A 27245-nucleotide genomic window follows, 5' to 3' on the forward strand; every position below is an offset into this window, starting at 1 on the left:
TCATTTTCCACGAAAGGAATGTCTTTAAATTAACTCTTTCATTAGCTTTTGTTTTTTTAATTATAAGGCTAGTATCAAGAATCATATTGTCCAGAATCATAAGAGCATTATTATTATTTACAATAAAGTTTATTTGCCCATTATAAAAAATAACACATGCTCATTAAAGAAAACTTGAAAAACAGTAGATTGAAAGGAAAGTATCCCCCATGGTACCACTACCCACACATATTGACATATTCCATACTCATCTTTAAGCTGCACATACATTTTTACTTAACTGTTTTGCTTGCTTTCTATAAATCAAAGCACATTTCTATGTTAAGATACTTCCTTTCTTAAAAATAGCCCTGAGATGTTCCATAGGCACTTTTCCTGAATCTGTAATGTCGTGCAGGATTCAAGGATGGCAGCAGAGAAAAGAACAAAGAAAAAGCAGGCTCCTCTTAGAATGGGGGTTGATAAGGAAGACAGATCACCGCACTGGCAGGTGATGTACCGTATTTCCATCTGTAGCAGAGCTATAGGTACCACCACGTTTTCTGACCCTGCTTCTCGGTGGAGGCTGCCGTGAAAGGCCTTGGCCCCCCCTTAACCCCTCACCATCCGTCTCCCATGGCCACATCTCCAAGTGATACCGTATTTCTGTTTCCAGAGTATAGCAATAATGAATTGCCCACGACTCCTTCAGCACCCAAACATATTTTTGAAACGGAAACTCACATCTACTAATGCCTGGTTTTTACCTGGAATTTACAAATAGGGCCCCTTGTGTGCTCCAGCAGAAATGTATTTGGATACTGTTGCTCGCCAGAGGGGGCAACTTAAGCCATTGGTGAGAGGCTACTTCATCTGGCAGGGTTTCTGTTTTGCTTTGGGTGAAGCAGTCGACAGCCTGGCGCCCAAAGCTGCTTCTGTGTGATAGCTAGGCGAGTCCTGCGGGAGGGGGCTGTGCGGGGGTGGGGCAGCCGTATAACGACTCTCTTGCTAGATGGCTGAGTTATATACAGTATATGTTCACGCCCTACTTCCCCTATTTTGCACCGTATCTGTATGGATGGTTTAGATAAGATCCAGAACCTTAAATGCCACACAACTAGCTTTCCCTTTCACTCTAGATTTGCTCCAAATGACATAATTTGTAAGTTTCAATTCTCCCGTCTCTAAAATGAGAATGCAGTTGTAAACAAAAAGAATGAAATTATGAGACTTAAACCACAGATAATCAGAGATGGAAGAGACTTTAGAGATCATCTCCCCTAGCAGGTCTCAAGCTTGCGCGTGCATCAGAATCATCTAGAGGGCTTGTGAGAACACAGATGGCTGGGCCCCATGCCCCAGAGTTTTCCATTCAGAGGGTCTGCGGTAGGGCCCGGTGATTTGTATTTCTAACAGGCTCCCACGTGATAGTGCTGCCACTGCCCTGGGTACCCCACTCTGAGAGGCACTGGTCTAATTGTGCCCACTTGTCTTATGGTTCTGGGTCAAGGGCACTGACTTTCAAAGCAACCAAGAGTCTCACCAAGGATACTTAGCTACTGACCAGTTTGGTTCTGTGATACTGGGTGAATTGGATTTTTGAAATCCTTCTGTCAGTCCTCAGAAGGATGCACTGACATCAGATGTCTTGCATATGTGTCTGACTGTGGGTGACCAGGTGGTGATCTGCTACAAGCCAGTCATTTCTTTATTTGGGTCTGTTTTTTCAGTGAGTCAAGGCTTCATAAGTCTCCAAGCTAAACAGGAGTACTGCCTGAAGCCAGAATGCATCGAAGCTGGTAAGTCAGTTTTCCATCCTGTGTCAAGTTATAATTACGGTACCTTGGGGAGTGGAAGAGAAAACAGGTGGTATTTTTAGTATTCTGTTTCTTGAGGTTTACCAAGTACGAAATGCAATTGTGATGAAATTTTAAGTTTACTTTCAAGTCTCAGTGTGAAGTTGTGGAGCGTATGTTTCTTGTTTTCTTTTCCCTTGCAAAAAAACAGCTGTGTGGTATTCCAAGTCATTATAAGGAAATCAGCAAGGGGCTTGGAAGACTGAATGGAAGAAGACCCAAAGGCAGAGACCATTGGCCTTCCTATGGCCTCAGCTGGATATAGATTCCTATTTATCTTACATAGTCTTTCCGTATCTTCTGGTCAGTGGGTCTGACCTCTCTGCGTCTAAGCGGGGATCCTCTGTAAATCCATGCTTTGACTGTCACCTGGAATCCCTTTGGGTCCTTCTGTTACCTATTATAAGTCAAACTTTTCTTGATGTGACCGGGCTACATCTTAGTGGGTACCCCAAAGTGAAGATGGTGCTTAAAGCTGCCTCAGTTTTGCCACAAGCTATTAGATTCCCTCCATACACCAGGGTTCGGGCCTACGTATACAGGTCCTGGATTCCAGCCCCTGCCCCTGTTCTCTAAGTGTGCTTTCTGAAGGAAGTTATAGGGTAAATTGAGCACATGGCCCTTGCACTTTCCTCTTGGCCTTAAGAGATTAATGAATTAATTCACCAAATATTTATCGCACACCAGGCACCGAGTTAGGTTTGGGGACTGCAGCAGTGACACTGAGTGACCAGGTAGGGAAGAAGCAAGACCATCATCAAACACAAGGCGATCATTGCACAAGAAAAATAGCGGGTAGTACATGTTATGCAGAAAATTAAAATACTAATTTAAATATAAAATTTTAATTTAAACACTAAAAACATTTAAATATAGAGTAGAATAATGAGATAGCAAGGGACAGGATGGCTGGATTGAAACATCTGAGGACCTGATGTTTGAAATGACCCTGAATGATGAGAGGGGATGGGCTATATGAAGGTCAAAAGAAAGGACTTTCCAGGTGTGGAGAACAATTGGGGCAAAGGTCCAGGATAGGAAAGCCGGGTGGCTTGAGTATTGGGCAGAGTGCAGGGGATGAGGGTCAGCGGGGACCCCAGGTGCCAGCGAGTTTGGTTTTTTTCCTAAGTGTACTCAAAAGCATCTGGAGGGTTTTCAGAAAGAGACATCATTTATTAGCATGTGAAAAGATCTTTCTGAGGAGAGCTAGACTCAGGGGAGTCTTTCTGGGTGGGGGAGAGAGCATGGAGGAGCAAGAGGAAGGAAGGTCCCTCTGGCGGAGCTTATTTCAGTAAGCCCGGTGTTAGGTGATGCGGTCTTCAGTTCCCGAGGCGGAAAGGGAGGCTGCAGAGGGCTGTGAGAAAGACTGGACAATCAAGGTGATGGAGAGATTTTTGCCACGTGGGCAAACCTTCAGGCCACGCAGGCGCTTTTGGGAGATAGAGGGCTTACGGAAGGGTTGGGGAAGAAGCAGAGAATCAAGGTGAAGCTGAGAACACGCAGATGTTAGAGTTTGTCTTCTGGACCTTTTCTGAGCAGGTGCCACCCCTTTCCCAGGTGCTGCTTCTCCAGAACTCTCTTTTCTTCTCTTAGCCATTTCTTCCTATCCTAATCCCTCTTTCAAAGTAAGACATGAAGAAAGACTGCAAAGGAACAAGGACGGGCACACTAATGCTAGTGGAGTAGGGCAGACAGGCTGACTTGGGTTTAAGGCATCATCTGGCCACCTAAAAGCCACCGATCCTAGGCTAAATACATAACCAAATTAGGCCTCACGTTCACCATCTGCAAAATGGGAACACCAGTGTTTACTCAGCCTGCTAGCTGTGAGAATAGAAGAAAATAATGATGGCGGTTGGATAGGTAGGAATGCAGGCCCACAATGTCGGATCTTTAACTCCAAACCCAGAGAGCCCTGGAACTCTCATTTGGCAGGACTGGACCAGACTTCAATTCCTGATGAAACTTAATCTTAAAGCATGTGAGGCTGTTTTTGACTTTGCTTATCCCACTTAGGAGAATATGCCTATCGATCGCCGATAGATTAAGGAATGCGCTTGCCTCAGGAGTGCCACTGCAGACATTGCTGGGGGTAAGCTGCAATCTGTGGTATATGCACTGTCCTGCTTTTCTAAAATCAGAAAATCTACGAGCTCTGAAACGCGTGGCTTCAAGAGTTTCGGATAAGTGTTTGTGGAATTGTGGCAGCAAAAATTTATGTCTGTGGTTGCCGATTTAGCCACATGCATACATTCACGATGCTCAAATTTGAATTGCAGATATACAAGGACCGCTCTTTTTTTGTATAAGTATAGCCTGTGCAATACTTGGTACGTAGAGCATAAAAGTAGTCATTTATCTGAAATTCGGATTTCACTAGGCATCCTGTATTTTATCTGGTCACTGTGCTGATGCTGTTCTAAACACTTAACTGGTATTTAGTCATTTAGTTCTTACGAAGATTCTTTGGGGTGCTATTATCCCCATTTTACAGATGGAGAAGCTAAGACACAGAGAGGTTAAGGTTACATAGCTATTGCATGGTGCTCTGGTGTTCAAACCCAGGTGGCCTGGCTCCAGTGTCTGTAATGACGCTGTGATGTTTTGCCTGAAAGGGGCTTAGAATAGCTTCCGGCACAGAGGAAACACCCAGTATTAATGGTGATGATTATTACCACCATCAACACCCACTCCCGTGAGTTCTGATTAAACTTAAAATCCTTCTGGTGCATGGGGTGGTGCCTCCACCTCGACTACACAGCCACTAGCCGGAGACTGCATAACAATTCACCTTACATGCAGTGATTTGAAAGTGCACATAACCTGGCCTTTCACAGGGTTCCTTCATCATGTTTCTTATATTAAAACAAGGCTCTCTGGGTTTTCCCCATGGAGCTGAGTAGAGGGAAAGGAGTTTTGGTGTCTTGACGACTACGGTTCCTTGACATTTGAAGTCACAAGTTCGCCTGCAGAAAGTGCAGCCCTGTGCCCAGCTGTGGATTGTGAATAATGAATTGTGAGGCTGGAGCTCGGGTTTTCCCACTCAGCAGGCTCAGTTCCAAATTCAGCGTGAGTGATGTATTCCACCGCTTTCTAGCAGGGCTGAGGTCAGAGCTGACCTTGCAGTTTCCTGAGGTACCAACAAGAATACCGAGGAGATGGAGAGGAGACATTTGAGGGTTGAGGCAGGGGAGGGGTTTGGAAAGGCAGCCAGGAAACTGTGTGCTTATGTGAATAAAAATGTGCGTGAAGGTTTCTTTGTGTGACTGGAAGTAGTGTGTGGGACCGAAACGTGTATGATCACTGTCCCTGAGGTGTCACCGACCAGATTGATTCTGGGGTTGAACAGCCCGAGTCACTGTAAATACACACTGAAATGAAGATTTTGTGTGTCCTACACATTTGCTTATTAAATGTTAATGATAAAATAGTAACAGGAATTAAATGTGTGATTGGAGACAATTCCAAATTAATTCTGGAGGATGAAAATATTAAGTCGATTTTAAATTTACCAAACTTCTAAACCACTTTTTTTTTCTTTTTGCAGCGGGGCTTTGAGAATGGTGGGGACTTTGAAGCCCTATAGACATTAGGATTTGTATATAATTCATTTTATTGAGGACAAAAAGCCATTTGAAACTTTCAAAGAAAGTCTAGGCTAGAGAAATATCTAACCTTACTTTTAAACTTGGAGGAACCACACATGTAACCAAACTATAAAATGCATATCTAGATTTATGCAGACTATACTTTTTTTGGCAATTCATTCATATGTAGCCAAAAACTCATTGGGTTTCATTACTTCAAACAGCAATGTATTCTGGCATTAACTAAAGTATGAAAATTACCCAGAATGGCATCTTCCTAATGTCATTAAAACATTTGCTGCCTTAAAAAAAATCAGTTGGTGCATGTCTTTGTGCTAGAGTGGCAGCCAGCCAGTGTGTGACAGTTGGAAGAGGGTTGGAGTGCAATACTAGGAATCCTGGGACCTTCTCATTTTGTAATGAAAGATTTGTAATGAAAGCTTCTGGATACTTATTAAAGTATACACAAACTTCCTACCTATTGATTATCTTCCATAAGTAATTGTGTGTGGGATTATGACAGAGGGAAAAATGGTAGATCAGTCTATTATGTCTTTCTGTTAACTTACACAAATAGTTCTGTCCCTAGACCTGGGCAAGAGGGACCCCTATCATGGGCCCCTCATTTAAAATGCCCCTCATTGCCCTCCTCTGGCCATGCCTCTCCTCTAGTCAAGGAGGTTTTGGGGCAAGTCAGTAGCCCTCCCCTACAACCCCAAATTCCCTGCTAGATGACCCCGACCTTCAGGACCTGCGTGGATCTCTCTAGGGGTTCATTCCTCTGAGAGCTATACTGAATGTCAAGGGGCTCAAAAATTTGTGCTTGGCCTTCCAGGTCTTTATGAAGATATATTGTAACTATAACTTTTAAACATGTGGATATGACATGTGGGCCTGTTTTGGCTAGCCTTTGTTGTGGAACAAACCACCCAAATCTTAGATGCCTGAACAAGAGGGATTAATATTTCTCTGCTGATATTGCCTAGACTTATTCGTACAGCTGCATTCGGCTGGAGGGTTGCCTGGCTTGGAAGGTCCATGATAGCTCCAGTCATATGTCTGGCAGTTGATGCTGGCTTGGTTCTTCTTCATGTGGCCTCACCTCTAACAGCAGGCTTCTTCACTCACAAGGCAGTCTCAGGGCTCCGTTAACACGGACTGAATGTAGAAGGTGAGGAAGCTTTGGCCTCTTAAGGCCTAGGTGTGAGATTCAAGAAAAGTCACTCTGCCACATCCTGTTGGTCAAAGCAAGTCACAGGCCAGCCCAGATTCTAGGCCAGGGAAATAGATCCTACTGCTTGATGGGAAGAGTGGCAAAGTCACCTTGCAGAAGGACAAGAGGGATGGGGGGGAATGTCACATGTGTCTTTGCAAACAGTTTGCTGTATATTCCATACGTATTCCTGTCCTCTGCCCCACAGATGTTAGGGGCAGTCTTGCAAAAACCAATGACAATACCATCAAGTGTTTACCCACTCACTTTGAAGGCAGTAACTTAATATAGTGAAGTTGATTCAGGGAATCATTTAGGGGAAATGTAAAAGCCAAGGCTTGGAAACTGGTTGATACGAAATCGTTGAGTTTAGAAGAGAAAGGTACACAGTATCCAATTCAGTGTTTGCCATTAATGCTATGATTTTCTTTTTAAATAGCCGCTGCCATCTTGAGTAAAATAAATCTGTCTGTGGACCCTTGTGATAATTTCTTCCGGTTCGCTTGTGATGGCTGGATAGATAATAATCCGATTCCTGAGGATATGCCGAGCTATGGGGTTTATCCTTGGCTGAGACATAATGTTGACCTCAAGTTGAAGGGTAAGTTTCTACTGGAGTTTGGTGATACGCTTTACAGAGAGCAATATTTGACAAGAAAAACATAGTTTTGGATTTGAAGCATGACTTCTCACTTTTAAACTATACTAAATTCATTTCCTATATTTTTTGAAATGAAGATTGAAAGAAAAGTTGTGAGATTCCAATCTCCCAGATCTCAGTACAAGCCTAGGGTGAGTCAATGTTCACACTTGATGACAAATATTCTATTGCTAAAGGGTATATAACATTTGGTTGAGACTGAGAGTAAAGGAATAGTTAGTGAAAGCTGTGTTGTATCAATATACTTATTTGTGTGTTGTGTTCAGAGCAAACTTGATCTCTTGCTCATCGCGTCCTGGATTTTCATGGCTTACAGAATGTACTTAACACCTCATTGTCTTTTGACATCACTGTTGAGAACTCTGGATGACCTTGTGTTGGTCATATTGTTCCTGTTAACTTCTAAGTTGGCTCCGGGGAGACTGTCTTTTTTTCCCATGGCCTCTCTAGCAACGACAAGCTCACACATGCACACACACACAAACACACACACACTTCAGAAGTTGGAAGTGTCTTTTACTAGAGGATCTTCTGTTTGCACTGGATCTAACTTTTCTCTTGAGCTATTGGAGAAAGCCACTTCAGGAGGGAATTAGGGAGATTTCAAGACCATATAAGGTAATTGTTTTGAGAAGGCAAAAATGGTATGGTGTGTTTTTTTTTTAATTAGCTGTGAGTTATGCCATTTAAGTTGCACTTAGTAAGATCAACAAAGAATTCCTGAGAAGTTATCAAATCATCATTTTTCTCCATTTTCCCCAAGATTTTAAGTACATGAGAATTAAATGTGTATCAATTTATACATATGTTATAATAACTAAAACTATTGGCAAAATAATTAGATACCTATCATCAATTGTAAGGAAAAATGTGCTTAAGTTTCACAACTAGGTATAAATCTTATGGATTTATATTTTTTACTAGGCTGTCTGAACTTATTCTTCATAAGTTATAAAGGAGAATTTGCAATAATGTCAGAACTTTCCCCTAACCTAACAGGTGAGATTCCCATACCATACAACCATAAATAAGACCTTGAGGAATGAATTTACTAATACTTATTTCCTTGAAGGATATTAACTCATGTTCTTATGTTGGCCTTCACCTACCATTCTTGCCTATTTCCTGTTTCCCTTTGCTGGCTTCTTCCTAGACAGATGTGTACACATGTGCATGTGTACACTCACCTAATCATGCACACAGAAATATTGCTGAAGAATAAGAGACAAAGATTTCCAGGTCGATGCTCCTTTTACATTCCTTATAGCCAAGAGATTTCTGTCTTCGGAGCATGAAACAGTTAAAAGAACTAATAAAAAAACTTGCTGGAGATGTCTTAATGCAAAAGGTAAAATCATTACTGATGTGCTTTGTTTGAAGAGGATACTGTATATGGACTCCTTCAAAATTCATAGAAATAATAGTAAATTGTTCAGAGCAGCACAGGGGATTTTTGTTTGCTTGCTGCTTTTAAAAATTTTATTTCCAAGCTCACTTGAGAAAATAAAAACAAGCAAAAAGTAAGAAGAAAGTCACCCATTCATCCACCCCTAGAAATAACTGCTAATGAAGCAATTGGGTATAGATCTTTCCAGGCTTTTTTCCATGAGTGGGTAGGTACATATGTATGACCTCATACACATACCCATATATTAAAAAAATTATCTGATATCATGTATATTACTCATCACCTGATTTTTAAAAATGATGTATTCCCATAGACATGGAAAATGTTAGCAGATATCTTTTCTTATTATAAACAACACTATAATAAATATCCATGTACACACATCTTTATGTCCTTACCTCAGTGCCTCTAAATGCCTCCAAATTCCCAGGAATGGAATTGTTGCGTTGAAGGGTGTTCACAGTTTAATTTTTCATGCATATAGCTGAATTGCTCTTTAGGAAGTTATTTCTAGGTTTTTATATATTTTCTTGCTGTTTTAAATGGTAACTTTTCTCCATCAACTGCTTTTTGTGATATAAAGTAGGGGTCAACAAGCTATCTAGCTCATGGCAACCTCAGTCCACTGCCTGTTGTTGTAAATAAATTTTTGTTAGAAGACAGCCACATCCCTTCATTTATGCATTATCAATAGGGCTTTTGCACTGCAGTGGCAGAGTTGAATAGTTGCTACAGAGACCATATGGCTGGCAAAGCCTGAAATACTTACTCTTTGACCTTTATGGAAAAAGTTTGCCAACTCTTGAGGCCTGGTGTAAAGCTTTGATGAAGCTTTTTGGTGGCTTCCTTGGGATTTTTTTAGATAGGTAACCATAAAATTAAGAAATAATTACACTTTTGTCTCTTTCCTTTCACTACATTGGCTGGAGCCTCCAGAACAGTGTTGAGTAATACCAGTGCTAATGGGTGTAATTTTCTTATTCCTAACTTAGGTAGTAATACCTCCAGTATTCTACCCCCTAAATAAATTTTTTCTGTGTCTAATGGGTATTCTTTGTTGTGTTCTGTTATTTCTAGTTTTTAAAAAGGCATTGCTCAAGAAGAATGTCTCTTCACTATTTATCAAGAGACTCAAAAGATGGAGTATCTTTTCTAACCTTAGATTTTCTCATGTAGAAACTAACCTTACAATCTTGAAATAAATCCTACCAATTGATGATTTATCATTTTCTTTTAACACATTGTTAGAATTGAGTAAGCCAGTATTTTGTTTCATATTTGTGATTCATATTGGGCCATGGTTTGTCAAATTCAGTTATCCAGATTGTGCTGGCCTTGTGAATTAAAATGGGAGGCTGCCCATAAATTTCTCTGCTCTGGGAAGGACACAGCCAAATAAAACCTAAGTCATTCTGTGCCAAGCACTGTAAAGAATGAACTCAAAAATTGATCATGGGATGCTCGCTTCAAGTGCCAAGAAGGAGAGCAAATGGGTGGAGTAGGGTATCTTTTTAAATTAGTATCATCTTATACCAGACGTACGTGTTTGGAGAACAAAATATGTATTACCTCTTTAGTCTTTTAAATTTTGAGGTAATTCAAACTTACAGAAAAAGTCAAAGAATGGCAAAAGGAACTCCCATATGCCCTTTACCCAAATCCTCTGATTGTTCCCATTTTGCTGTATTTGCTTTATCGTACTGTTCTTTCATTCTATCTGTAAATGTATAGATTTTGTCTCATTCTGTGTGTATCTGTACATTTATACAAATGGATAGTGAGAAAATATCTATAATGTATAGATGCTGATATGCAGATGGACTTATAGATATGTTTTCCTGAACTCTGCAAGTATGTTGTTGATGATTAGGTATTCTTAAAGTATATAAATAGAGCTTTTAAAATATCAGATATGCCAACAGTATTACTTTTTAAAAATGCTAGATCTTTAAATTCTCTCTATATCTCCTTATTCTATATTTATCTGTGTGTCTATGTATTTCTCAGTCTACCTACCTGTCCATCCAACCATCCAGTTAATACAAGCTCATAGTAGAACAACTAGAAATGAATAACAAGAAACATACTTCAAACTCCACATTCCAGTGATGTTTTTTAAAGCAAAAATACATATAGAATTATATGTGTACCTCAAAAAGGATCATATGAAATATTTCATTTTTATAATCTCTTTTTACTTGACATGCTAATATTTTTTCATGCAAAAATAGATCTATACCATCATTTGCCATGACTGCTTTGAATGGATATTCTACAATTTATTTAATCAATTCCTGTGTTGCCATTGAGGTTGTTTACTAGATTTTTTTTCCTCATTATAAGCCACTCGGAGCATGAGTTTCCAAGCCATGGAGCTGGATTTGAATCCTGGTTCCCTTTCATTTCTCTTCTGTGTTACTTTTGGCCAGTTACTTATCTCACCTAACTCAGTTTTTTTTATCTGTCCTGTGGGGATAACAATACCCATTTTATAGGGTTTGTGAGGATTAAAGGAGATGACCTGTATAAATTACCCAGTCCAGTTCCTGGCATGTAGCAGGCCCTCAATAAATACTTGTCCTTTGCTCCTCTATTTTCTCTCAGAAATAGTTCTAGGGCTCATGAAGTAATGTCTATCAAATGCTTTAAGTTTTATTCTGGTCTTATCCTTTGTAAATATCATGTGCTTTTAAAAATGTTGAATACAGTCTAGATAGTTTTCCTCACCCTTGATAAAAATAGAACAGCCAAAAATAAAACCCAATAGTACCAATCAAAAGAAGACTATTTTCTTACAGTTGATAGGGAACACAGAGATATGGCTGTCCAATTTGTGGAATAAAATGGATTTGACAGGCCTGGCTGATGAAAAATTGCTCTATGTTGAAGTCAGCAATCTGACTTTGTGAATTTTTTCTTTAAATGGCATATAAGACTCAGATTTCTACTTGGAAGATAAAATCATTTCTTGTTCTTTCCAAGCAGGACTAATTTTTTTTAAGGCGGAATGTAGTCATGTGTTCGAATGTCTTAAAATTTCCTTCCTACAAAACCTCCCAAATTTGTCTCCATGTGACCATGAAGATGACACAGCATGTGTTGCTTATGAACGAGCAGATGAAAATTTTGCAAATGAGCGCTTATGAAGCATGCGGCAATGAGTGAGATAGAACACTTGTGTCAAATAGAAGACAGATGACTCAAGGTAGGGCCAGCTCATCTCTATTACAGAATAGCAATCTTTGACAATATTTTGTAAAGAAACGCAGTATATTATGTTGAAGCACAGACAGCACCAGCGGAACAATAAGATGAAGTAGGGTCTATGCATTAATGAGCAGAGAAAGATGCTCATGATTCATAGATCAGTTATTTATTTGTAAATACTTGCTGGCTGAGATTCAAATGGTTCTCATAATTAAATCCTCTCAATAATCTTGTTTTTCCTATAAATGATCCCAGCCAAATCATCTTTTGTAGACAGTAGAAAGCTGGAAACTTCAGATCAGCTCCTGTCAAGACATTTGTTGATTAGGAAGTTCAGATTATTGACGACATAGTGAATTGTGTCATTTCTCTCATGCTACAAATATAGTATAATGATGTACCAAACTGGGCCTTGGTATCATTAAGTTCTTTGAAACTAAGCATGTCACAGTGGAAAAGACAAAACAGGGATGTGGTGGAGATGTGCGTAGAAGCAACCAGCCGTTGTGGTGGGCTTTTTATTCCTGGTGAACACTCAGCCCCTGCAAGTCTCAGTGAATCTGCTGTATTCACTGGCTGCATCCACTCAGCAGATTCCTGTTTTTCTGACCATGCTGACTCTTCTTCATGTGGCCACACAGGAAGCAACAAATGGCCAACTTACGCATACGTCCTCCTCCATCTTGCGTGCCTTAAGGGGTGCTACATGAAGAGTTGGCTCTGTATCAAAGGCTTTTTGAAATGTGACATGAAATGATTTTACTTGAAAAGTTTCTTTTTTGTTCATATTTTTCCTAATCTCAATACACCATTTGAGCATCGGTGGGAGTGGGGTGGAGACATGTGGGGTGTGAGGAAGGGGAAAGAACTTGTCACATTTAAAAGGTTTGGTGATTTCCTGTTGGGAGACATTCACTTTTAATACAGAAATGAATTTCTTCCTGAAGGTTCTGTGAGAAGTGTTTATGTGGCTCTAGGATATGTTCTTTTTCTAAATAGCTGAAGGAAGTAAAGAGGCCATGAGAATGACCACCTTGTGTAAAAGCCTGTGTTCCGGTTGTCCTGACAGCCAGCACCTGAGGTTTCCTTCTCATTTGTCCCATTCTTCCCAGTGCATGTCCTTGCCCTGCTTTTTGACTCTTACCTCCAAGCATTCAATTTTAAGATCTGATCTTTCCCCCCATTGTTTTAATACAGATATTCTGTCATAATGGTAAATACTACAAATAAGTTGGGTATGCTGGATAAGAACCAGATGTACTCATTACATTCATTCTAAGTTTTATGCCTCTTAGTTGTGGGGAAATGCACTTGCTTCACATTGAAATGCACAGCATTTTGACTTTATTAATCTGTGAACTCAAGACTATTAATTGGGTACTTACTTTTCTCCTAGCACCAATTGCTTTCAATCGTAAATAACAAAACCCAGCTCAAATTGGCTTAAACAATAAAGAAAATTTGCTGGCTCAGGTAACTAAAATGTCTAGTAATTATGCAGACTTTAGGTAAGGGTTGATCCAGCAACTGAACCATGTCATTAAGCATCACATTTCTCTCTTTGCCGCTACTCTGACATCCACTATCTCATGCTTCTTTCTAAGTCTGTTTGGTCATAAGGTTGTTGCCAGTAGTAACCAGAATTTGTACCCCCATTCATATCCAGCAAGAGGCATTGTGTTAGACACAGGAAGATACAGAAGTGCTGAGATCAATAACCCCTGAGGCTACCCAGGTGGAAATTAAAAATCTGCACATCACAAATGTTCAATAAGAACTGTAATCAGGATTCTAGAGGTGTACTACTCAATATGGTAGCCACTAGCCACATGCAGATTTTGAGCACTTGAAATATGGCTAGCTGGAATTGATATGTGCTGTAGGTATAACATACACACCAACTATCAAAGACTTCATTAAAAAGTATGTAAAGTATCTAGTAAATTGATGATTTATTTCATCAATTACCTATTGAAATGGTAATAGTTTAAGATCTATTGGGTTTAATAAAATATATTATTAAACATAATCTCACCTGTTTAATTTTACTTATTTAAATGTAGCTACAAGAAATTTAATAATTACAAAGGTGACTCGGATACTATTTCAATCAGACAGTGGTGCTATAGAGTCCTGAAGAGGCCATTAGAAAGGTGAGCTATCTGGGAATCAATTCAGATTTATTTCAGTGATAGAGAAGGGTCAGAGAACACTTCTATTAAAATAGCTCTCCGATCTCCACTCCCTGTCTATCCTGTCACCCTATCAGTGTCCTTTGCAGCAGTTAACCATCTGAAATTATCTTCTTTGTTTGTGTGCTTGCTTACTTGTTTTTCTCACCTATTTGTCATCCCTTCCCCACCCACCCCCAGTCCTGCCGCGGATAGTAGGTTCCCTGAGAGCTGGAATTTTGTGCATTTTGGGCTTCACTATGACCCAGCACCCAGCTTGGTGCCCGGCACGTAGTTGGTGCTCAGTAAATACTTGCTGAAGAAAGGAGGGAAAGGTGGTGTCTTCTTTGAGTGGCTGGGGTGCAGACATGTAGGTAGCTGGCTGTCACTGTGGGGAGGAGTGGCTTTCTCATCTCCTCTTTCCCTGCTTCCTCCTGTGCCTGGGGCCTGGCGTGCTGTTCCAGAAGAGTCCTGAAATGCAAACAGAGCTTGCCCCTGACAGAAAGGGAAGGGAAGGGAAGGGTCATTGTTAGCTGTTCTTCATTTATGTTCCCTGCCTCAGGAAGACAGGACAGGGGAGTGGACAGTGAAACAGGCTAGAGCCCTTTCAGGGGCTCCAGCACTCCTTGGCATTGTGATCATTTTTTAAAAAATAACATTTTTATTGAAATATAATTCATATACTATAGTATCACCCATGTGAGGTGTACATACACTTCAAGTGTTTTTTTGTATCTTCACAGACTTGTGCAACCCTCACTTTAGTCAATTTTAGAACATTTTGTCGCCCCACAAAGAAACCCCATGCGTGCTGTGGTATTCCTCATTTCCTCCCAATTGCCAGCTCTAAGCAACCACTGATCTCCTTTCTGTCTATACCTATCCTGGACAGTTCATATAAATGGGATCATACAATATATGGTCTTTTGTGACTGATTTCTGTTACTTAGTATAATATTTTCAAAGTTCACACTATAGCATGTATCAGTATTTCATTCCTTTCTGTTGCCAAAGAGCTCACTAAATGGGTGTATCTCTTTTTTTAATCCCTATATCAGCTAATAGACATTTGGGTGTTTCCACTTTGGGGCTGCTCTGAATAATGCTGTTTGCTGTAAACATTTGTGCACCTGTTTTTGTGTGCACACATGTTTTCATTTGGGGATATATCTAGCAGTGGAGTTGCTAGGTCCTTTGATAACTCTCTGTTTAACTTTTGGAGGAACCCATCAGATTAATTTTTGCACGAAGTAGCTAGGCTAATAAGGAAAAGCTTTTGTGTGTTGAATATCCAGAAAATTATTTTAGTAACCCACTGCATTTTCCATATTACAAATATTATTGTCTTAAAGATGCTTTGAAAAGATAAATGTGTCTGGGTTCTCTGACTGAAATAAATAAAGAATGTTCAATACTATAGATTCTTTTTTTTAAATAAAAGTTTTATTAATATTAATCATACTATATTTTTATCAATGTATTACCTAGCTTTTCCCATATGGTTCCAACTTTAATTCTATAAATTAGGAATATCTTTATACTTTAAAATTATAAAGTATTAAAACAATAATGACTCTCTTTTCCTTCTATTTCTCTTCTAGAAAATGTATTATTAAAAGAACAAAAATAATTGCTTAATGTAGATAAGAAGAATTAGATAATTTACTGAAGGTGGCATTAGGTAAAATGTCCTGAATGTGAATTAAAAGTAAATTGGAGAAAAGAGGGTAATAAATTGGCCTCAAGCATGTATCATATTATACACAAAATTATTATTAACTGTTAACTGCACTTTTCTTTGAAGTAACAGGTTTACCTCTCTTTAAAAACTGAATGCCATTGGCTAATAAAATATTAAAAACTTATGATTTCCAGATAGTAAAAAGGTACTCATTACAAATATTTAAAAATTAAAATGTCCCTTTTCCATTCCAACACAATGTTATCAAAATAGGGTTTTCAGCTTGGTTCTTGGCTTAAATTTGAGGACATGTCTCCTTCCATGTTCCCTCAATCAAGAAATATTAAAACAAACTCTTGTTGAGGAGCAGAATTCATTTTACAAGGACTTGACATCATGGCCTTCTCCGTATCAGTAAAGAGATTACAGTATGGACACAAATAATAAAGTTGTTAAATTCTGTATAAAGAGGGAATGTCAAAATGCATATTTTAGTCTGTGTATGTCTTTGGGTTTGAAGTGAGTTTCTTGTAGGCAGCATATAGTTGGGTCTTGTTTTTTTTTATCTATTCAATGACTCTGTCTTTTGATTGGTGCATTCAGTCTATTTACATTTAGGGTGATTAGCAATAGGTATGTACTTATTGCTATTGCAGGATTTAGATTCGTGGTTACCAAAGGTTCAAGGGTAACTTCCTTACTATTTAAGAGTCTAACTTAACTCACTTAGTATGCTATTACTAACACAATCTAAAGGTTCTTTTATTTTCCCCTCCTTTCTTCCTCCTCCAGTCTTTATATATTAGGTATCATATTCTGTACTCTTTGCCTATCCCTTTTTATTACCTCTGGTGACAGCTATTTAACCTTAGGAACACTTCCATCTATAGCAGTCCCTCCAAAATACACTGTAGAGATGGTTTTTGGGAGGTAAATTCTCTCAGCTTTTGCTTATCTGGAAATTGTTTAATCCCTCCTTCAAATTTAAATAGTAATCTTGACAGATGAGTATTCTTGGTTTGATTCCCTTCTGCATCATTACATTCCATATATCATGCCACCTCCTTCTGCCTGTAGTGTTTCTGCGGAGAAGTCTGATGATAGCATGATGGGTTTTCCTTTGTAGGTGATCTTTTTTTCTCTCTCTGGCTGCTTTTAATAGTCTGTCCTTATCCCTGATCTTTGCCATTTTAATTATTATATGTCTTGGTGTTGTCCTCTTTAGGTCCCTTGTGTTGGGAGATCTGGGCACCTCCATGGCCTGAGAGACTATCTTCTTCCCCAGACTGGGGAATTTTTCAGCAGTTTACTTCCTCAAAGACACTTTCTCTCCATTTTTCTCTCTATTTTTCTGCTGGTACCCCTATAATATGAATATTGTTCTGTTTGGATTGGTCACACAGTTCTCAGTATTCTTTCATTTGTAGAGATCCTTTTTTCTCTCTGTGCCTCAGCTTCTTTGTATTCCTCTTCTCTAATTTCTGTTTCATTTATCATCTCCTCCACCATATCTAATCTGCTTTTAATACCATCCATTCATTGTGTTCCTCAATGATTGGATCTCCATCCTAAATTTGTTCCTGAGTTCTTGAATATTTTTCTGTACCTCCAGGAGCATGTTTATGATTTTTATTTTGAAACCTCTTTCTGGAAGATTTATTAGTTCAGTCTCACTCTACTCTTTTCTGTTTTGAACCAGTTTCCATTGACATTTTATATTTGTATGTGGCGCCCTCTAGTGCCCAGAAGCTCTACTCCCTGGACCTGTTCAGCCCCTGGAGCAATGTCAGGGGTCACAGGGGAGCGGTGCTGGTACCTGGGGGAGGAAAGAGCTGTTTCCTGCTTCCCGGCTGCTGTGCCTGTCTCCAGTGCCAGAACCAGTGGGCCGGACACACAGATATAAGCCTCTATGCTTTGTGTTTTAAGCTGCCGTAGGCTGGGCTTCCCTCTGGCTGGCCTGATACCAGGACAGGGTTTGCTGGTTTGCGAGCCAGGTACCGGCTGGCCGGGAGGAAGGCACGGCAAGCTGTGTATCATGGTGGGGGGACTTGGAGCTGCGTAGCCAGCCAGGGGAATGGAGTGCATGAAGATCGTGAAAGTTCCCAACCTGCTGGGCAGAGTGCACCCAGACAATTTTGTTTACCTGTCGTTTCTCCTGAGCAGTAAGCTCTGTGCAATCCTTGCCTCTTTAGAAGCCCTCTCGCTTTTAGGAAGTCTCTCAGACTGCCTGCCCAGAGCAGCCAGATATGGATCCCTGTTTTCCACAAGCAGCTGGAATCTCAGTCTCTCCAAATATTCTGCCTGTCTTAGCTTTCCAACCCCACTAATTACCAGAGCACCATGCAACATAGGTTCATGTTCCCAGAGCAGATCTCCAGCAGTCCCAGGCCTCCCCCCACTCCCCCCTCTGTTTCACAGCTTTGGTATGTTATCCTGTTCTGTGAGGTCTGTTCTTTTCTCCCGGTGTATGCAATCTGGTGCAGCCTTCTTTCCTGTTGCTCTTTCAGGATTAGTTGTATTAATTATATTTTTGTATTATATGTGGTTTTAGGAGGAGGTCTCTGTCTCACCTCTCATGCCGCCATCTTTAATCCTGGCAGTGTGATCTTGAGTAAGTTACAACATGGAAAATAAGAACTCACAGGATGGAATTCAAGTTTCGGCCCTGAAAAGAAATTGGGACTCTATACCACTTATTGGCTATGTGACCCTGGGTAAACTGCTTACCTCTGATCCTCAGTTTCTTAACTGTCGTTACTGTCGTATGAGTCCACTGAGATGCGTCGAAAGTCTTCTGAACAGGGTTCAATAAATGGTATCTGCTATTACTGTTAATTTCAGGAGGATTACATTAACTTTTTAAATGCACTTGGCACATAATAGATGTCTAAGAAATGTTAGTTTCCTAGCCAAATAAAGTTTTCTTATCAATTAAACCTGCAATTTTTAACAGCATTTTTGAAGTAAAATATTGTGACCTAGATTTTCCCAGAAGTCTCAACATGCCTGTAAATAAGGCTGCTGATCCTGAAAGAGGCAAGCCTGGGTGGGGGGTGGGAACAATAGGTTAGGATAGTTGTGTGTATCCCCAACTTTTATTGCTGGACTTGAGTCATGACCTCAAACCCTGAAAGGTCATGGTTTGGTCAGATGACACTGGGGAAAAGGAGTTTTAAATCACTTAAGAGGGAAGAGGAATGGGGGATTGGTGAAAATAAGAAAAAGGGTCATCCTTGGCTGCTCTCTAGGGGCCACTTTTTTGTTTACACTAATTTCCCTTTCTTCTCTCTTTTCTTTTCCTCATCCCTAGAGGATCCTTAACTTGGGCCTGCAGCCCCACAAGAGGGCTGTCAGTAAAATTCAGGGATTTCAATGGGGGAAAAAATGCACCTTGATTTTCACTACCCTCTGATGGTCCTTTAGCATTTTCTTTAGTTATGAATGTGAGCATAATTTAACTCTGGTATTATTAGCTGTGACTTTGTTACTGATGGGAATACAGATATTGCAGGTATCTTGAAATATTATCTACATATATCACCATTTCAAAGTCACAGTAGTGGCTAGACCCATTGCTAGGTCCTATTATTTAATGAGTTAACGAAGTACCATGTGGGTTATGATGTCAAACAGTAAAGCAACTGTTTTGTTAACTGGTGTGTCAGAATAACTGGTTTCCATGGTAAACATGTTTCTTATCTTACACACTTAGAAACATTATTTTGAGAATGATCCATAGGTTTTAATAGCTTGCCCAGGACAGGTATGGTACAAAAACGATTAAGAAATTCTGCTGTGTAAAGACTGCTGGGGCAGTCCTCAACAAGGTATGATTTAACTCCAGCCTTTTGATGCATCCTAATTCAGGTGTTTTAAGTGGAGTTGGCTATTACATGGCCCCAGGGGTCCACTCACCCCCAAATCTTGAACAGTCCACTGTCTAGAATCCCTGGGTAATGAGCACATTACCAACAGTTAATATGTGTTTATAAGGATATTAGATGAAACCAGAGATGTGTGTTTGGAGATATGTACCAGTGCTAAGCCTTGAGCTGATTAAATGCAGGCTTTATGGGACTACCTATGCCAAGGCATAAATATATTTATAGATGAAATAACTGAGTGTTGCCACGTGCCTATTATTCAAGCAGAGAATGAAAGATCAATGCCCAGCTAGAGATGATGGACCTTTGGCCGTGGTATAGTTAAAAATATTTATAAGCAGTACAAATGATTGAAATGGTTATACATAAAGTAGAGTCTTCATTCGTAAGTACATATTATGTGGTGTATGAAGGAGCCTGCCTGCTGTCTGATCTTGAAGACAGGGACTCTTGGTTGAACTTGGAAGGGTAGGGGGAAGTGGGGGACTGTAAATCTGGCAGGTGCTGTGAATGAAGTTCCAAGGAGAGGATGGAATCCATATAGCTTGGCTTTGTTGGAAGGAAGGAATGAGCAGGGCCCTTGGTGAGAGACGATAGGAGCAAGATGGTCTATGAAAGATGTTGAAATCTATTTGTGAGATTTTTGCTTTGAGGCAGGGCATGCTGAGGTTTCTGAGAAATGGACCATGAGCCTGGAAATGCTATGCATGGGAATATTGACTGAAACGCAGATGAGGAGGCATTTTTGTAGCGTAAATATTGTAACACATTATGAGAAGTTTCCTGTTAGCTTGAATGTTGTAGGAGGAAGGAAACATTTTACTTCAGAAGACTGTCAACTAAATTTAAGCTCTTTTGACTAAATATAAGTTTGTTGGCATGACTAATGACACAGGATATGTGCATTCTGAGAAAGACATATACACCCACAATGACACTTCTCAACCTGCCCACACCCAGGCCCCATTTTGCATGGTTGGTGTGTATAAGTGGATTTTACTTTCCAGTTCTTCAGAAGGGTTGCATATTTTTGAAAAGCCACTTCCTGAAAGAGGATGACTGGAAAGGGAGGAAAAATCCTCGCTGACTTTGGTGGTAATAATTTGGAGGCGTACCCATGTGAGCTTTGGTGGTAATGATTCCTGAAATTTCTCCAAGTTTTCACATGTTCCTGCTGTTCCTTGCCAGAAGCCAGAATAATAGTAGAGATGAGAATATGGGATTTTACAGGAACTTCTAAGGGTCATCTGGATTTTACAGCAGAAGCAGATGACTCAGATTTCCTGGGCCTTGAAACCTCCGTCTTAAAGAAGTGGGTCAATCCCTTACTATACTCCTAATTGGTCAGTGGCAAAACTCAGGCACCAGAAGGCCGGTTTCACAACAAAATGTATAGCATGGCTGAACTGAGCAGAACATTTTCCCCTTGCATTTCCAAACTCCTGATGAGATGGCTTTGGCTGTGTTCTCACCTTCCATTCTGAGAAGTTTTCAACTGCAAAGGTGTGGATGAGTTGAGCATCTTTACAATGTGACAAAAATCCCCATTTCTCCCCCGATGTACTGCTAATGGGGGGGTATTTCTACTCATTACTGTGAAGTGAGGTTTTAACAGATTCTAAAAAAGTCAGTAAGGACATAGCACACACACAGAAGGGCCTAACAGGCTGGGCAATTTATAGAGGAAATGTTGCTTAATACTACCCCTAGTTACCACTTATTGAACTCTATAAACAGAACTGCCAACAAGCCTATAGGGTGAAAGGTTTAGCTGCATTTTGCAAATGAGGAAACGACAGTGCCAAGCAGTACAGTAACCAGCCCATGATCCCACAGCTAATAGGCAACAGAGCTAGGATTGGAATTTACGTGGTTTGATCCTTAGCGCCTGGGATTGAGAATTAGGAAGGTGTTATTATCCCATTTTATAGTTGTGAAAGCTGAGGCTTGGAGCGGTTAAGTAATTCACTTGTCTTCACACAGCTAGTGACCTGTAAAGGTACCTTCCAGAGCAGTTGTCTAAAAGAAATGTAATATGAGTTGCAAATGCAAGTCATGTGTAATTTTACACTTTCTAAGAGCCACATTAGAAAAGTAAGAAGGAACTAGGTGAAATTAGATATTTTACCTAACCTAACATACCCCATATATTGTCATTTCACATAATTAATATAGAAAGCTTATTCATGAAACGTCTTACACTTTTCTTTCCTACTAAATCTTTGACATCTGGCATGCATCTTACACTTGCAGTGCATCTCCATGAGGATCAGGCACATTTCAAGTGTTTAATGGCCCCATGTGGGTACCACCTTCTGTACTGGACTGGGCAGTTCTAGAGCAGTGCTTCTCAGCCCCTGCTGCACACTGGAATTACTCGGGAGCTTAAAAAACACAGATGCCCCCGTGCTATCCTCAGAGATTCTTAGTAATTGGCCTGGGGTGTGGCCTGGGCTTCAGGATTTTTAACCACCCACGCCCCCTGTAGGCAATTCTAATATGTAGCCAGGTTTGAGAACCTACTCAGGGGCGATGTCCCAATTGAGTAGAGAACTGTCGCCGTTATCCATTGGAGAAGGTTCCGCAACGTTTCTGAAATGAGAACCATTCAAAATAACCACTCAGGCAGTATGCTTTGCCAGTTGACATAAAAGCATGGCAGGCAATGCTCTAACTAATGTATTCATTTCTCTCCATTTATATTTCCCAGCCTTTTGGCCAAGTCCTGGAGTAATGTCAGAGCAGACATTACTTTTTCCCCCTTCATTTACGCACTGGCCTACTTACACACTAGTGCAAGTAAAATAAGACATAAAATTCTGTTATATTGATGAAAGGCCCAGTTGGTGGTGTCCGCCCAGAGCCCCTGAGCTGCGGAGGAGAGGAAGTTGGGGTTTGCAAACTGCAGGTCATTGCCAGAATGAAACATGTCTAGTGGGGAGCACGTGGGAAGTGCTGGGTGCGGAAAGGCGGCAATTGTGGCTCCGGCTGAGGTCTGTAGGCTGCATAGTCCACGGTGCGGCAGGACGCCCACAGAGCTGCTCTCACCAGAGGCCTCACGCCTGCTTTCCCATGCAGCCAGGCTCGTGTTTTTTCCCCTGAGACCTGCATATGAAACCCAATATTCAAGAATTAAAACGTCTCATTTTACCTGGAGGTTCAGTTGTCCTTAAAATACTTAGAGTCATTTGGAATCCTTTCTATATTGCCTTCCTTTATTGAAATCGAAACATAACTTGAATATTCTGGACACATTATTTCCCAGAACAAAAAATGCTGGGTCTTCTGTAGTGGTAACATTATAGTTACATGCAGTTTTGTTGGTTATATTTACTTGCTTAAAATTAAGAGAATACACAGACACTGCTGAGTCTCCTATAGCTGTGACTAAATTAATACCATATTTCACTGAATAAAAAATACTGCAATGGTAAGATGTGCCATTATTTCGTGTATGCTAAGAAAGGCTAAGCTATTACATGGTGCTTCCTTAGCACTTGGGATTTTTAGTTTATGTTCATTGAAAGAGTTCTTTCCGATGTAGACACTCATTTTTATCATATGGTACTCTTTTGCATTAATTAAAAAGGGAAATGCAAGAAAAAGAGATGGGTTAAGGTCTTCCTAAAGCTTCCTCATAGTCTTTTTGATTTCAAATTACCAGTGCTTTTGTTTTCTCACAAAATATTATCCTCTGTCCATCAACAGCAACAGTGATTCAGCATTTCTTGAGAGGTGTTCTCCCGTTATCTCAGGGATTTTCCTCCAAGATTATCTTCCTGGATGTGCAGTACGTTTTCATTTTATTGCCAAATGGTAGTGAAATCTTTCTGAAGACATTTTAAGCGACTCTGTTACTAGCTGTGCAGACTGCAAGCAGCGCCAGGTCAAGTGCTCACATTGGCAGGCAGGGGCCACTACCTTGTGACCGCCTGGCTGGCAGTTCGTAAGATGGATTCCAAGTTCAGAGATGTGAAGATGGTGGAAAAATGCGCTTCTTAGAATTGTTGAAATATGGTATGTAAATTGAATTACCGATAACCCAGCCACCCCAACTGCTTGTTACATCCACCTTGTTTATGTGCTTTCAACAATTTCAGTGAGATTTGCTCACTGAGTGTGATGTTCACCCCTCAGCATACCTACGCTGTAATGTGCGGTGGTGTGTAAGCAACACTCCCCCACTTCCTTCTTCTACTCCAATTTGCAGCGACCAAGCTGTCCTTTTATAGGGTTCTTCCCAGCCTTTAATGTGTATATGAAACCCCTGGAGTACAGATTCTGATGCAGTAGGTCTGGGAAGGGACCCAGAGATGGCATTTCTGGCAAGCTGTAAGGTGGTGGCCATCCTGCTGGTCTGGGGACCACATGTTGAGGAGCCAGGCTTTACTATATCTAAGGATGTGGTATGTCACTGAAGAAATTCAGCACCTCTCTGGGGTGCATGGGTGGTGTTATTTTTTTCCTACATTCATATTAATATCTGATGAAAATCTCTATATTGCAAATGTTACTGTATTGGGTGAAATGCAAAGATTTCTTAGTATAAAAAGGAAAGAATTTCGTATGTCCTGTCTTATGGCACAGGGAGAGAGATTTCTTCCCCTTAATTTGCTTTCTGAAAGATTTGTTGATCTTGTTTTTCCGTTGCCTTCCTCCTCAAAAAACCCGGGCAACTTGAATTTATTAGGAAATCTGCATGTAATTGCAGATTAATAACCTACCCATTAATACTACATTAGTTCATTGTGATTAATAGCATCTCTGTGAATGCTTAATGAATTAGTAATGACGGACTATTTGCTCTCAAGTGTCAGGAGAACATTCCATGTAAAAAGGCACTACCCATAACAGGAAAATTAATTATATGCCAGTTGGATAATAGCTTGTCACAAACAAGATATGATTGTTTGGAAAGCCTCATTGGTGTTGATGTTTGCACGGTGGGAGATACTTTTAAAACATGCACGGACCTTTTAATTTCTGAAAGAAAAAGGGAATTTTATTTGCATTCGCAGTTGAGACAGGTGTGGGAACCGATGTTTATGAGAGAGAGACATGCACACAAGTATGTGCTAGAATATTCATGAGTTTGCTCGTGTCACCAACCAGGGAGACTCCCTACAGTGGCCAACTTAGACTTAGTTCCGCACTGAACTGCCTCTCCTCTCTGCTGTCTACTCTGAATTGATACGTTAATTTCCCCCAGGCCCAAGCATTTCTTATTACTGATTTTATTCCTTTAGCAAATCATTTGTTTTCTCTGTGGTCTCTCACTCTAAGTCTGTGATGTCGGCCTTCATTGTTTATTTCTGTCGTTGCCCTACATCGGAGGAAGCGAAGGTCAAGGAAATTATGTGACTTGCCCAAACCAATCCAGCCATATAATTTGTCCCCCACAGATTATGGGTCTAGCATTTCAAATGTCTCCCATTTTAACTCAGGCGGAAAGAGGTGCATGAGCAGAGGCTCTGTCCAGCTGGTGCCTTTGAGGAAACCCAAGAAGCCTAGTGTGATTGGGGCTCAGAGTTGGAAGGGAAAAGGGACAAAAGACCCAACTGAAGGGAGAGGAGGGACTGGAGCACGCAGGCCTTATGGGCTGTGGAAAGATTTAGCCTCTGCCCTCTGCCACTGGGCAGCCATTTGGGAAGGCCCTGTGGAGGGGAGAGAAGCCGTGCGGGAGGCCTTTGGCCAGAGCACCCCGGCTGTGTGTGGAGAAGGGCTCGGAGAAGGGACTTACGGCATGGAGGCCAGTTCAGAAGGCCCCATCATGCCGATTGGTTTTCTAGCTTGGTTGGGATTCAGATGAAGGTAGAGTTTGTCTTCCTTGTTACGGAAGACCCCATCATTGCCGGGGATCCTTTTCTCTATTTACTCTTCAGGTCAGCATGAAGGGTCACTGCCTGTTCTCTGTAGCCCCTGGTTTCTTTGAACTTAGGAAGGGAGTTTGCCACACACCCTGGTTTCCCAACAGAATCTGCTAGGGAAGCAGCAGTGGAGGCGGGGTGGGAGGGGGTGCAGAAGTTAGCTCTGCTCCCAGCAGCCCTTCGGCCCCTTGGCGTCCTCTGCATGTGTGATTGCTTCCCCTCCTTGGGAGGAGACGATTCTGGACAGAGAAGGACAGCGGGTCCAGCTCCTAAGCCCTCAGTGTTGGAAATCCAGTTTTAGAGGGACAGTCACCCTCCACCACACACTGTGGTATGAATAGCCAGGAATAGAAACTCTGCTGCTCTCACCTTATGGGAGGTGGGAGTGAAAACAGGGGTTGGTTGGGAAGTGGCTTTTTAAACCTATGTTTACAGTGTTGTGACACCGCTTTCACAGATGAGGGGGAAATTGTGAAGCCTGGAGCTCAGATTTGTTACCGTTCCAGGGATGCGATGTTTATCCTACTCTTCCTCCCTGTAGGGCATGGTATAAACTGGAGTGAAAAATAGCTGCCCTGTGTTCTTTTTTACACTTTGGAATTCTTCCTGGCATAGTACTGATTGTTTATTTTCCCTTCTTGAAGTAATCAATCAACCCTCAAACACCTCTTGCAGTTCACCTTTGAGAAAGGAACTTTCTAATGCTGGACTTTCCAGGACTGAAGAACTTACACCTAAATGGGCCAATATAAGGAGAGTGTCTCCAGAACCAAATGAAGTAATGCTCTCCTTGAAGAATCTTGATGCTGAATTAAAATGGAACTATTGGGAACAAGAAAGTCAGAAAAGAAAGAACACAAGCTCTTTGTTTAACTCTGGCGGGGGGGATGGGAATGGGCGAGGAGGGAATCCGGGCTGGTGATGTTTCCTGGGATCACAGGCAGCAAGAAGGACTGGCAATAATTGTCAGCTATTCCTCAGTAAACCTGGGGGGAGAAAAAGACTGATGAGGGCTGTTGGTTTAAAGTAATGGTCCTCAAAGTGTGTTCCCTCGACCAGCAGCATTGGCACTCTCTGGGAATTTGTTCGAAGTGCAGATTTTTGGGGCCCCACCCAGACCTACTAAATCAGACACTGGGGGAGGGACCCAACACTCAGTGCTTTAACAAGGCTTCTGATGATTCTGATGCATGCTCAAGTTTAGACTTAGGTTTAGACTTCATTTCACTGGTGTAGACAAGGGCATAGTGTGAAGTCAAATCTTGGGACCAGCCAACTTTATTCTGCCCTAACCTCACCGGACCTCCCATCTCTGGCTCTGTGCATGCCTGAGGACTGTGTGTCTCTCATCACAAATAGGGTGACAGGGCAAAGGGGGGTAGGTGGCTCAGCATAGTCACTCCACCACCGCAAAAACACGTCTCAATGTAACCAAGGAAAGTCTTTCTTCTGGTTAAAACCAAGAGATTTGTCAAAGTCCATGAGCGTGTTGCTGCCTGTGGTTTAGCCACTAGGGGGCCTTGTTCTCACACAGGAAAGCAACTTGTGGAATTTTGCTGGGTACCTGATGGTTGAATGAGCAGGAGTCAGAGACCTGGGGTCAAATCCAAGCTCTAATGTTTACTAGCTGAGTTTCCTTGAAGAGGGTCTTAGTTTTTTCACCTATATGGATGGGGTGAATGATACATATACATGCCTCTTAGGGTTGGTAGGAAATTAATTGAAGTCATG

The 27245-nt window shown here is 41.0% G+C and overlaps 1 protein-coding gene across 1 annotated transcript in view; it reads left to right on the forward strand.

The window, feature by feature from the left end:
• Window positions 1-27245, forward strand: part of PHEX (phosphate regulating endopeptidase X-linked) — a 184090-nt gene that overhangs the window by 3680 nt on the left and 153165 nt on the right. Inside the window, exons 2-3 of the mRNA XM_036912825.2 lie at window positions 1710-1778; window positions 7075-7236. Of these exons, the coding sequence (XP_036768720.1) occupies window positions 1710-1778; window positions 7075-7236 (231 nt within the window). The remainder of the gene's footprint in view (window positions 1-1709; window positions 1779-7074; window positions 7237-27245) is intronic.

This window comes from Manis pentadactyla, chromosome X (assembly GCF_030020395.1).
Source record: "Manis pentadactyla isolate mManPen7 chromosome X, mManPen7.hap1, whole genome shotgun sequence".
NCBI classification, from domain to species: Eukaryota; Metazoa; Chordata; class Mammalia; order Pholidota; family Manidae; genus Manis; species Manis pentadactyla.